Source organism: Pan paniscus, chromosome 3, assembly GCF_029289425.2.
Source record: "Pan paniscus chromosome 3, NHGRI_mPanPan1-v2.0_pri, whole genome shotgun sequence".
NCBI classification, from domain to species: domain Eukaryota; kingdom Metazoa; phylum Chordata; class Mammalia; order Primates; family Hominidae; genus Pan; species Pan paniscus.
In genome coordinates, this window is record NC_073252.2 from 41019101 (window position 1) to 41031564 (window position 12464).

Sequence of the window (12464 nt, forward strand, 5' to 3'; positions counted from 1 at the left end):
GAGGAGCCTTCAGGTTGGGAGCCCTTGAGGGCTATCCTTCCGTTAGCACTTCCGGCTTCCAGAGCACCAGGAGGGTCCCATCTCAGACAGGCTGGGAGCCATACTCATTAACCGGGCGCCTCACACAGCCACACAGGCTCCAGGCTTCAGCATCTCGTCTGTAAAACCACACAGCTGGCCCAAAAGATCTCCAAGGGCCAGAAAGAACATCACTCCCAGTTTTTCCAACAGCTTCTAGATTCCCAGGATTATCTGAAATTCTACCACCTGCGATCATCAGACACGATCTGTCTGACACTTGGCAGCAAGACCCGTTTCTGCTCTCTGCTCCAGCTCATGCCATTCCCTAGCCATTTACAAGGCTAGGCCAGGAGCCATCTGCTGCCCATACATGGAGTCTCACTCCATTTAACGCCTGCAGTCATGAGAATCATTGCGTTTTCTTTTATAAGCCAGGAAGTGGAAGGGTTATAGCTATAGTTTCTTGTGTCTCTTCTTTAAATGGTGACAGAAGCTAGTACCAGGAATCAAGTACCTGTTGCCACCTGCTTACTGAGCCCTGGTGTTTCCAACTCTTTTCATTCCTGTCTTTTTGGCTGTCTTCCTCAGTAATTACTCTCCCAGAGGACCAAGATAGAGTTTTGCTGGAGAAAAATGACAGTATTAATACATCTGATTTGACAGCCTCAAATTTCTTAATTAAAAAAATAAAAAGGACCAAAGATTGCTTTTATATATTCTCAGTTATATAGCATTCTAATCACTCAGTAGGGGCTTAATCCATCTTTATGGAATGAATAAATGATTCTTTATTCAAGTGGGCTTTATTTATTATTATTGTTATTATTGTTATTATTTTGAGACAGATTCTCGCTCTGTCACCCAGGCTGGAGTGCAGTGGCATGATCTCGGCTCACTGCAACCTCCACCTCCTGGGTTCAAGTGATTCTCATGCCTTGGCTTCTTGAGTAGCTGGGATTACAGGTGTGCACCACCACACATGGCTAATTTTTTTTTTTTTAAGATGGAGTCTCACTCTGTCGCCCAGGCTGGAGTGCAGTGGCATGATCTCGGCTCACTGCAACCTCCGCCTCCCGGGTTCAAGCAATTCTCCTGCCTCAGCCTCCTGAGTAGTTGGGACTACAGGCGCGTGCCACCACACTTGGCTAATTTTTAGTATTTTTAGTAGAGACGGGGTTTCACCATGTTAGCCAGTATGGTCTCGATCTCCTGACCTCGTGATCCGCCTGCCTCAGCCTCTCAAAGTGCTGGGATTACAGGCGTGAGCCACGCGCCTTGCCAATTTTTGTATTTTTAGTGGAGATGGAGTTTCACCACATTGGGCAGGCTGGTCTTGAACTCCTGGCCTCAAGTGATCCGCCCACCTCAGCCTCCCAAAGTGCTGGGATTACAGGCGTTAGCCACCATGCCTGGCAAAAGCAGGCTCTATTTTAAAAAATAGCCAGAACTACTTATTCTCTCCCTAAATCTCTCCTTTGCAACTCTCTTAGTGTAAGTGGAATTTGCTTATGTGTTTACCTCTCTTCCAAAAGGCATCTACAGACCTCTTAGCTGTGACTCAGGCTAACTTTTCAAAGTCCCTTTCACAGCAGCACCAGCAGGTGGTACCTAGAGTATTTCCATGATAGGACATCTCGTTTCTTTAATAAATCAGCCTGTTCTGTTGGTGGAAAGCTCCAGTGAATAATATATATATGTCTTCTTAAAACATTTTTATACACTATTTTTCACTTTATTATTTTGAGACAGGGTCTCACTCTGTAGGCCAGGCTGGAGTGCAGTGGTGCAATCACAGCTCATTGTAGCCTCGACCTCCTAGACTCAAGCGATCCTCCCGTCTCAGCCTCCCAAGTAGCTGGGACTACAGGCATGTGCCACCACACCTGGCTCAAAATATATTTTTTCTAAATGATGAACGCAACCTTGCCTCCCTGTAACTTCTGCTTGTAGGATCTAGTTTTGCTTTCTGGAGCGGCACAGAACAAGTTGACCTTGTCAGCTGCACCAGAGCCCATGTAACTGGCAGGAACTCACCTGGCCTTTTCTGTTAGAGTCACATTACACTCAATCTCTCACCAATTCTCTGTTGTTGGGATTCCTTACCAAGTATCCACAATTTGATAACATCTTTCACATCAATCACAGTTGCTCAGGTCAAATACATGGCATGTTTTATTGAGGGAATTTGTGAAGACTGGCACACGACAGGCATTCAATAAATGGTAGGTACCATATTATAAATGAGGAAAAAGAAGTCAAACAAAAAGCCTACTTTGAAATACTGTCTCCTTATCCATGAGGGATTTTTCTTTTTTCTTTTTTTTTTTTTAAGATGGAGTCTCGCTCTGTTGCCCAGGCTGGAGTGCAGTGGTGCCATCTCTGCTCACTGCAACCTCTGCCTCCCAGGTTCAAGAAATTCTCCTGCCTCAGCCTCCCGAGTAGCTTGGATTACAAGCGTGTGACACCATGCCTGGCTAATTTTTATATTTTTAGTAGAGACGGGGCTTCGCCATGCTGGCCAGGGTGGTCTCGAATTCCTGACCTCAGGTGATCCACCCGCCTCGGACTCCCAAAGTGCTGGGATTACAGGCATGAGCCATTGCGCCTGGCCCCCCGAGGGGTGTTTTTTAATAAATATTTGCACTCATATGAATTATACTAAGACTTGCTAAAATGTACCCAATGACCCTTCCCTCCCAGCTTATCTTTCTATTGATGCTATCGCAAAGGGCAGGTCCCATGTGCAAATAAGGATAAGACAGCAGCAAAGGGATTGGATCCAAACATTGCACTTCTGGCACTTTAGGACAAAGGGCTTTCTCTCCTCTTTGTTTCACCTATGCAGGGCCTAGCATGAGATCCAAAACAGAATTCAAAAGGTAAGCCCACATGAGAACACAGTGTAATTATAGGGTTCCTGGGCTATACAAAAATGTGGGTTGTTGACAGTCTCTACAAGGTCTGGAGGAAGAATGAGTCCTGTTTTCAAGACTGGATGCTTTTATTTTCTGACTGCACTTTGAAAAATCTTGTTTTGAGAGTGGGAGGAATCAGGAAGCGAAAGTACATAAGAAACTTCATCTTTCCAGATGGCCAATCCAGAATGACCCCCCGCAAAACACACACATGTAAGACTCCGGTTTTCTGTTCTTTTTAACCCAATGTCACATGTATCACATGCAGGCATCAGTAATTTCACAAAGTTCAGGCTCTCGCTTGGTAAGCTTAACTTACTTTCTCCTTCTTTGCAAGCTTAAAAAGATGCTAAGTTTTTTAGCCTCTGAAAGGAGCATCCCAGGTACTCGTCACCTGGGTAAACACACAGGCTTAGCAGGGAATTCTTCACCAGGCACGCTCATGAGACACAGAGTGTGTAAACAGCAGATCTGAAATTCTACCACCTGCAATTATCGAGGTGGCTTGGGCAAACTAGAATCTGTAGCCCTCTCTAGAACAGGGTCCTGCTGTTAATATTCAGAGCAACTGCCTCCCAGCGAGGACACTCACATAAACAAGGAGGATAGGAACTAGCGAACACCCGAAAATGTCCTCACCATTGACTCTGATGGGACTGGCTGTTATTTTACATGAAGGAGCTCACATCCACATGCACAGCCCTCATCCTCCAGAACCTTCCACCACCTGCCCCCGCCAGGGTCTCCTCAAAGTGATTTAAAAAGTCAGTGAAACCTGCAAATTCTCCTAATCACACTTTCTGGAAGACCAGCCCTGCAGGTGTCACCGCCCACTCTATGCTGTCTCTCCCTCTTAACCACTGGACTATGACAGCAGCACATCACAGGGGAAAACAGCCACCAGCAGAGGGCAGTCACAACACCAGTGTGGCAGGAAATACCGGCTGAGGACTCATCACTTCCAGCTCCCAACCAGGCAGAGAGGTTACATGACACCAGCTCTGACACAAAGAGGAGATCTGCCTTCGTGTCTCTCCACTTTGCCCAGCAGGAACCACCATCATTCATTCAAGGAGGATTATCTCCAAATTCCCTTCTTCCATCAAAAGTGGAGTTTTTATTAAGTGGTAGAGCTATGGAATCATGGAGCTTAAAGTCCCCAATCAATCAAACGGGCAGGCGGACATGCAGAGCATTGGAAAAACACAACTGAGGTCAAAATCTCTTGTTTCATAGGTATGTCTTTTCTGTGGTTCTATCCTTCTTGTGGTGGAGAGGGAGGACCATATATTTTGGCTAATAATTGACACTGAAACTGAATCAGTGCTTCTGGCTAGGCTAGTAGCCTAGTGCCAACCCTTACCAATCAAATTCTAGAGAATATGTAATATAAGCACTAATATTATTCATTTATTTATTTAGAGACAGAGTATCCCTCTGTCACCCTGGCTGGAATGCAGTGGTGCCATCTTGGCTCACCGCAACCACTGCCTCCCAGGTTCAAGTGGTTCTCCTGCCTAGGCCTCCCAAGTAGCTGTGATTACAGGTGCCCACCACCACGCCTGGCTAATTTTTTGTATTCTTAGTAGAAATGAGATTTTGCCATGTTGGCCAGGCTGGTCTTGAACTCCTGACCTCGAGTGATCCACCTACCTCGGCCTCCCAAAGTGTTAGGATTACAGGCGTGAGCCACCACGCCCGGCCATGATATTAATTTTTCCAGAAGCATGAAAAGCCTCCTTCTACAACATGGCACATAACCTATTTCCATCACATTCACTCCCTGCCACACTGATGAGATTTTTCTCAGTCGTTAGTGAGTGACCACATTGGTGTTAGACTTAATCACTCAGCCCATCACCTTCCACAACCAGGGTCAAACACAGTAGAGAATGAGGAACGCAGACGCAATTCCAGACTCTGTTTTAAATGCTGGTGATAAAAGGCGAAACAAAACAAAACAAAACAAAAGTTCTGCCTTTCAAAGACAAGGATGGTTGTGAGGATGGCAATGCGACATGAAGAAAGCAAGTGAGCTTTGCCAGACACGTTAAGACATCACGAAGGGGGGAGAAGTGAAAATCGGCCGGTTACCTCTCTCTGAATCCGGGAAGGCGTGAGGGAACAGAGCAGAAACAACACGTTAGCATTCACACGGCATCCCGCAAATAACACAGCCCCGTTAACAGCGAGTCTGAGCACTGACAGCTCATCTCATTTCCCAACTCTGCAGCAATTAATAGGCTTTCCGTGCTTATTTTAGGTCAACTGTATCACCCAGAAGTGTGTATTTTGAGCCACATTACGATGAAGCCAAGAGATGCCAGCTGAATTTACAGAGGCAACATATCAACTGGGGGAGGTAATCAAGCTTAAAATATCACAGTCAAATACAGGAAACTGTTTGCAGTAAACACTGGCAGAGGACGTGTCTTCATTTTCCAGTTCCACCTGCTCCCAATAAAAAACATACAGAAACAACAGCATGGACATAGCCTTACCTGTTTTACCGACATTCCTGACACTCTATTAACAGAGCCACATCACTGGAATCCAGGCACTTTTCCTGAGATGCATCCTTACAGGGCAACAGGGAGGGAGGGAGGCAGCACAGGTCAAGGGCGGGTGGGAAGTGGGAGAGACAGGAGATGACAGCTCAATGGGGGAGAGATCAGAGACGTCCCAGGAAAGAGAGGAATGGAACGGAGAGAGGAACACAGTGCAAGTCTGGTTGGGGCCACACTCTTGGAGTTCCCTCCCTGAGCTGCCCAGAGCTGTCCTGAGCTGCCTGGGACCCTAATGAAGTCACTTAACCCCCTGACCCATGGTGCTCACACCATTCCTTTCTGGCATTGTCACAGCCGATTTGCATGCACCGTACACAGAGCAACTAGACCGAAGAGGCATGGAGCACTGGATAGATAACGAGGAGGAAAGGAAGAAACCCAATGTTTACAGAAACCCGTTCTCTCGGGCACTCTATGGCCAGGGTCATGGAGCGGCCAGCAGGGCCCTGCAGGGATGGAGCTAAAATCATGGCATGAAACGCCAAGTGCACCAGACAGTGAACCACAAAGTCATTAAGTAGAAAGGAAGAGCTGCTCACCCTGAGGCGGAACAATGACCATGGCACACTAGTAAGTGGAGCAAAAACAAAGCCAAGCTGTAAATGCATGGTCTTATAAAAACAACAAAATGTTTGCATGTGTATTTTAATATATACACAGTAAAAAACTTGGAATATAATACCCAAACTGTCAACTGTAATATGGAAAGAGGATTATGGAGGATTTTACTTTATCTCTTTGAAAATTATACAATAAGCACATTTGACTTTTGTGATAAAATATGCAAATATCTACCTCAGTACTGAAGGAAAGCCATTGTGATCAGCATGCCCCAGGGCAGTTAACAGGACTAATATTAATGATTACAGTAACACCAGCCACCAATTACCCTTTATTGAGCTCTGTTTGGCCCCTAACAGTAACTGGACAAGGTCAGTATTACTGTTCTGACAGATGAGGAAACAAGTTCAGAGAGGCTAAGACACTAGGCCAAGGTCACACAGCTACTACATGGGGAAGAGAGTTTGACAGTAGGCTGCAGGACTCGAATTCTAGTCTTAGATGCACCCATGATGGGTACTCCGCCCTTCTACACAGTCCTGCAGAGCCCCCTAATGGTTTGTCTCCTAAATGGCAAACACAGTCCCTACGCACAGGTATTCAAGGTAGGGCCAAAGGGTTTGGCCAAGAACCTAGGGTTTTAGAGGAACAGGGAACATTCCTCTCTTTTGGTGAACTTTTGTAGGGAAAGAGGTGGCTAAAAATTCCTAAGAGGGTCTTTGGGCTGAAGAGGCAGACACAGCTGTGCTCAAATCCAGATGGGTAGCCACATTCCTTCAAGTACACTGCTTACCTTCTCTTTATTTACTCAACATAGATTTCCAGGGCCCCTCTGTGTGCCAGGCACACTGTGTTACATGGTATGCCCCACAAAACCTGTTTCCTCATCATTGAAGAGGGGATAAGGACACCTGCTCATGCTCATAATGCTCAGGGGCATTATAAGCATGAAGTTAAACGGGACGACATGTGTATGGGAGTGCTGGGCATGTAACAAAGCTGCAATAACCTGCAACGTTAACAGCTATTATCACTGTGTCATCCAATAGCTTCATCTCTTCGGCTGGGTTGTGCTGGGCAGCATTTGAGATGGACTGTCTCCCACGGAAGGACAGTCACCTGGGGGAGTGGCAGGGGCCCTCTGCGCAGGTTTGCTGGACCCCAGCTGATACAGGATGCTGGAGAGTCACCCCTTGGCTCAGGTCCGTCTGTGCTACTCGGTTCCACCTATCAAAGCCAGGCTTGGGTAGCAATTTACAAGATCAGCAAAGGACCCAGAGACCTGGATGCTGGTCCCAGTCTGAATCCACAGCTGGGTAACATTATGCAAGTCACACAACCTCCCTAATTCTTGGGTTCCAAATCTCAGAATGGATGTGCTAGGAACTTCTTAGTGCTCAGATTTTTATCAGAAAAGGATATGTTAGTGCTTTGACTTGCTTTTAATTACACCAAATGTTTTCAATTTCTTATTTTTAATAAAAAGCCTATCTGTAGTGTGTGACAAAAACTTAAAAAATCTAACAATCTGAGAATACAACCTGTTTCTTTTGTGTGTAATTATTACTGTAGTCTTGGATATTTTAAATCAGATCCACTGCTAGTGATTCACTTAAAAACATACCATCAAGATGTAGCTACTGTGTTTTTCCCTGAAAGCAGACTTGGAAAAAATGCTACTGCAAACTTTTAACACAGTTAATTCATTTGGGGTTAATAAACACTGCTTGATTTAAGTATCAAAGTGAAAACCAGCCATAAATAAGAGACCGCAGAGTGATATTTGAAATGTCATTCAGAAACCCAGAAGAGTCACAGACAGTGCCAGCAACTCCACCAATTCAGCACCTTGTAAATTTGCTGGGAAGAAAACATCAGTCCAAAGCTGGGCTTCTGCACAAGACACACCAGTCTGAGAGTGGAGAAGGCTAAATTTAGTGCCAGGCGTCAGTCTACTCCCTTCTCGCTGTACAAGACGCCAGTGGGAAGAATTAAACCCCAAGATTAATTCCACATGAGCCGCACACCCCAAGGCTGCCTGATCAGCATGCTCTCCGTGGCTGTTCCTTGGGAAAATAAATGCCAGAGTAATTGGCAATGTTTTCATTAATATAAGCCTGAAATAACAGAAGTACTTGGCATGTGTAACTGGAATCCAAATGAAAAGGAAATTCCTCAAAAAAAAAAAAAAAAAAAAAAAACCAGCACACCACAATGACAATGTCTATTCCAGCTTTTTGGAAGAGGACGCCATCTCCTGTTCCCTGGCACAGCCACCTACTTCTCATGCTGCGCACAACTGTCCACTTTTCACAAACTGAGCACGCGAGGCAAGGAATTGCCAGTAGACTTCTCACTCCATTTTTGCAGAAGTCTCTGTTGCATGCTTCTTTTTGATGTTTGTCTTTCATCACTGGCCATCTCTCTAGCCTTTTGAGCACACATCACACCATTATCCACAGGACAATGAAGTAAACACTGCAAAACTTTACATCATGAAAATTCTTGCACCAGCTCCTGAGTCTGACAGTTTATTTTTTCCCTCCAGCTTCAGGGGTGGGTAGGTGGGTGGGTGGGTGTGAGTGGTGTGTGTGTGTGTGTGTGTCATTTATCAGCTGTCTGCCCTTGGTCAGGGCCCTTAGCCTCTTTGTTTTTCAGTTTCTTCAACTGTGAAATGGGAATCATAGAGGCCTTCAGGTCCTGAGAGTGCTATAAGATTCCATTATTTAATCCATATAAAGCTCCTACAGGATGGCAGCTTGAGTATGGCCTTACAGTGCAGGCCAGGCCAATCACTATGCGAGAGAGGGAAGGGGAGCTCCATGAGGAGAAAGGAAAGGTTCCTGACCTGTTTTGGATCAAGGCCCTCGGATGAAAACACTCCAAAAAAAAAAAAAAAAAGTGCACAGACTCACAATTTTATACACAATTTTGGAAGGGGGCAGAGCTGGAACAGTTCAGTGATTCTTGAAACTCAATCCCAGGTCCCTTTAGAATCTACATGCCACAGGTGAAAGGCCTCTGAACTGAAATGAATACTGAATTTATGCAAATTTACCATCTGATTTCTGGCTGATATTTAGAGAATTCATCTCAGGGAAAGGTTCTATCCTTCCCAGGATCAACCGGTGACATGAACAACTGTCTCTGACCAAGTGTGCCTTCCTTTCCAAAGCAAGCTCCCCTCCCACCTCACTGTCCTGCCCAGCAGCGCCATGATGGGAAAGTTAGACTTCCAGCACTTAGAAGTGTAAAGCCAGGAGTTAAAGTGGTTGAGGTTATTGAAATTCAAGGCACATTATTCTAAACAAAGGACTTTCTCTTGCCATTGGAGGGAAGACACAATAGTTACCAGCCCGCTTACTAATGAGGAGGAGGGAAAAAGGGTATTTAAAAGCAACCAGGAAACGAGTATTTTTAAAAGTCCATCTTTGAAGACTTTAAGCAAGAATTAACGAGCTTCAGCTTTCATCTGTGCTATATCACAGATTAAAAAAAAAAACAAAAAACCAAATGCAAAAATCTTGCATCTCTGAATATCTGAGACAAGAATACACACACAAATTATAGTTAATTATTAAGTGAGAGATAATTTACGCCATGTTCCAGTTTCAACTTTAAAGTTTAGGGTATAATGAAAGGATAACGTTATATAAATTCTACCTGAACTGTGAAACCATGGGTTAGCTTCCTTTCTGAAAGCCAAGATGGTAAAACAAAAATAAAAAATACCAGGTCAGGCATGGTGGCTCACACTTGTAATCCCAGCACTTTGGGAGGCTGAGGCAGGTGGATTACTTGAGGCCAGGAGTTCAAGACCAGCCTGCCAACATGACAAAACCCCGTCTCTACTAAAAATACAAAAATTAGCCAGGCATGGTGGCGCACACCTGTAGTCCCAGCTACTCAGGAGGCTGAGACGTGAGAATCACTGGAACCCGGGAGGCGGAGGTTGCAGTGAGCTGAGATCATGCCTCTGCACTCCTGCCTGGGTGACAGAGCAAGACCGTCTCAAAAAAATAAAACAACACAAAACACCTTGACACCAGAAGGCTCCTATCTGACAAAGCACAGGAACGCATAAGGATTTAGAACTGATTCTGAGCAGGGAAAATGACAGCACAGTGGTTTCCATGCCAGAATGCCATCAGGGTACAAACTCCTGGCAAGGTGCAGACAAGCCTCCTACTTAAAACCACGGTGAGCACCCAGCCACATGGAGGACCTCTTGTGGATATGGTGAATCACTTTCTGAATTTTCAAGGGGCTTTCTTTGTGCCAGTTCAAAGGAGTACTAGGGTAGATAACATGGAAAGCCAATACATATGGCCTTCATTTGAATTGTTTGTTGTTTTTGCTTGCCTTTTTTTTTTTTTTTTTAAGAGATGGGATCTCACTCTGTTGCCCAGGCAGGAGTACAGTAGCACGATCATAGCTTACTGCATCCTCAAACTACTTGGCTCAAGCAATCCTCCGGCCTCAACCTCCCAAGTAGCGGGGGCTATAGGTGTTTGCCATCATACCCGGCTAATTTTTTATTTGTTGTAGAAATGAGGTCTCACTATGTTGCAAAGGTTGGTCTCAAACTTTTGGGCTCAAGCAATCCACCCACCTCAGCTTCTCAAAAAAGTATTGGGATTACAGGCATGAGCCACCATGCCCAGTCCTGAATTTTGTTAACTTCCATCTAGATACAAGTATTTCTGGTATAATGTAAACTCAATAATATCTAAAGAAAAGCAGACACCAACGCTAGGAAGGCTGATTACCACTAACCAAGTAACAGTAGCGGCTCCTGGCTATGATTGCTTCCGTCTAGCCAGTCTCTATTCTTGCTGCACACTGTCGCCAAGCCACACAATAACCTTGCAGGGGGAAGCATCACGACTCATTTTACAAATGAGGAATTGAAGGGTCAGAGAGTTTAAGTTGACTTGCTCCAAAGCCCACAGCTAGCAGGTGGTAGATCTGCAAACAGAACACAGGCCTGCTGGCTGGGCTCTTTCCTGCCGTGTAGCTCTGGGGCACCTAGCACCTGAGCCTGGCTCCCTCCCAGTTAATTGGCTCTGCTCAGGACCCCATCCCTCACTGGAGGTAGCCTCTGCTCTGCCTTTCTCTCTCTGTCCCCATTGGACTTTCGGTTCCACCACTGCTGGAGCTCGTGATGGTAATTAAGTGCTGTGTTTGGTTTAAATTACCTTCCTTTCATCCTCTGCTCAGTAGCCACTTATTCCATGACTCCTCTGTTTACAATTCCCAACCCCCACCCGCCCCCCGCCGCAAACTCCCTGCCTCCAGCCACACTAGGACCGTTTTGCTCCGAGACATACAAGCCCGCCCCTGCCTGGGCTTGCTGTTCGGCTGCTTGGTCTGCTTTTCCCCCAGGTCCTCCCCTCATCATCCTGATCATCACTGCCTCCAAAAGAACCCTGAGGACCCCCCAGTCATTGTCAACATTCACAGCCATCTGAAACTACCCTATTTCCCTCTCTCCACCAAGAAAGTAAAGCTCATGCGAGCAAGAACCTTTCTGCCTGTTCACTTACCACTGTCTGGCACACAGTAGGCAATCAATCAACACTGTCTGGCACATAGTAGGCAATCAATCAACATTCTTGAATATGTGAATAAATAACTAAGTAGGGGAAACAGTGAACTCCCTTCTTCCTGATCAGGTTGGTAAGAAGCTAAGGGAATGATGCCACAAACAGTAGGGAGTTGGCTGGATTCCTTTTTCTCCTGCTATTGCTCATCACAGACAGCACTTTTAAAATGACTTTGGTTCATATCCTGTTTTCATGTCAGCCGAAACAATGTTAATAAAACATATATTTCATCTGAACAGGCAGGAGGCAAGTTCTGAGAAGATTATTAATCTCTTATGACTCTATTTAAAAGCAAAGCGAATCTATACTCTGATCATCTCCAGCAGAAACAACAACAATGTTGCCAGAGCTCCTAACTAGATTCCTCTTTGGAACATTTGTCTAAATGAGAAATAGCTCCTCTGCTCCTGAAGAAATCAATATATAAATTTCCCTCGTATATTGATTTCTATCAAGATTTATCCCCAGATAATTTTCTTTATATTTGTACTCTAAGATAAATAAACCTCTGCTTATCATTTAGGGAAAAGACCCAAGACAACACATTCCCATACCTGCTGAGGCAGTTATGGACTGAAAAGCTGCCCTTTGGGGAGCCCACAAAGCATTCCTCCCCCCCCGCCACTCCGAGAGGTACTAGGGTATAATGGCAGGAGTTAACTTCTTGATACAGTTTGAAAGAATATGTACTCTTCCTGTTTACTAAAGTTACTATTTTTTTTTTGAGACAGAGTCTCGCTCTGTCACCCAGGCTGGAGTGCAGTGGCACCATCTCAGCTCACTGCAACCTCTGC

The 12464-nt window shown here is 45.3% G+C and overlaps 1 protein-coding gene across 19 annotated transcripts in view; it reads right to left on the bottom strand.

The window, feature by feature from the left end:
* APBB2 (amyloid beta precursor protein binding family B member 2) overlaps positions 1-12464 on the bottom strand; it is a 403357-nt gene that overhangs the window by 24980 nt on the left and 365913 nt on the right. The window contains exon 1 of one of the 19 annotated variants that reach the window (XM_055111305.2): positions 5031-5161. The exons of the other annotated variants lie outside the window; for them this stretch is intronic. Coding sequence (XP_054967280.1) covers positions 5031-5086 — 56 coding nt within the window. The 5' untranslated portion in view covers positions 5087-5161. Of the gene's footprint in view, positions 1-5030; positions 5162-12464 lie in introns of those variants that run through there. 19 annotated transcript variants of the gene reach the window in all.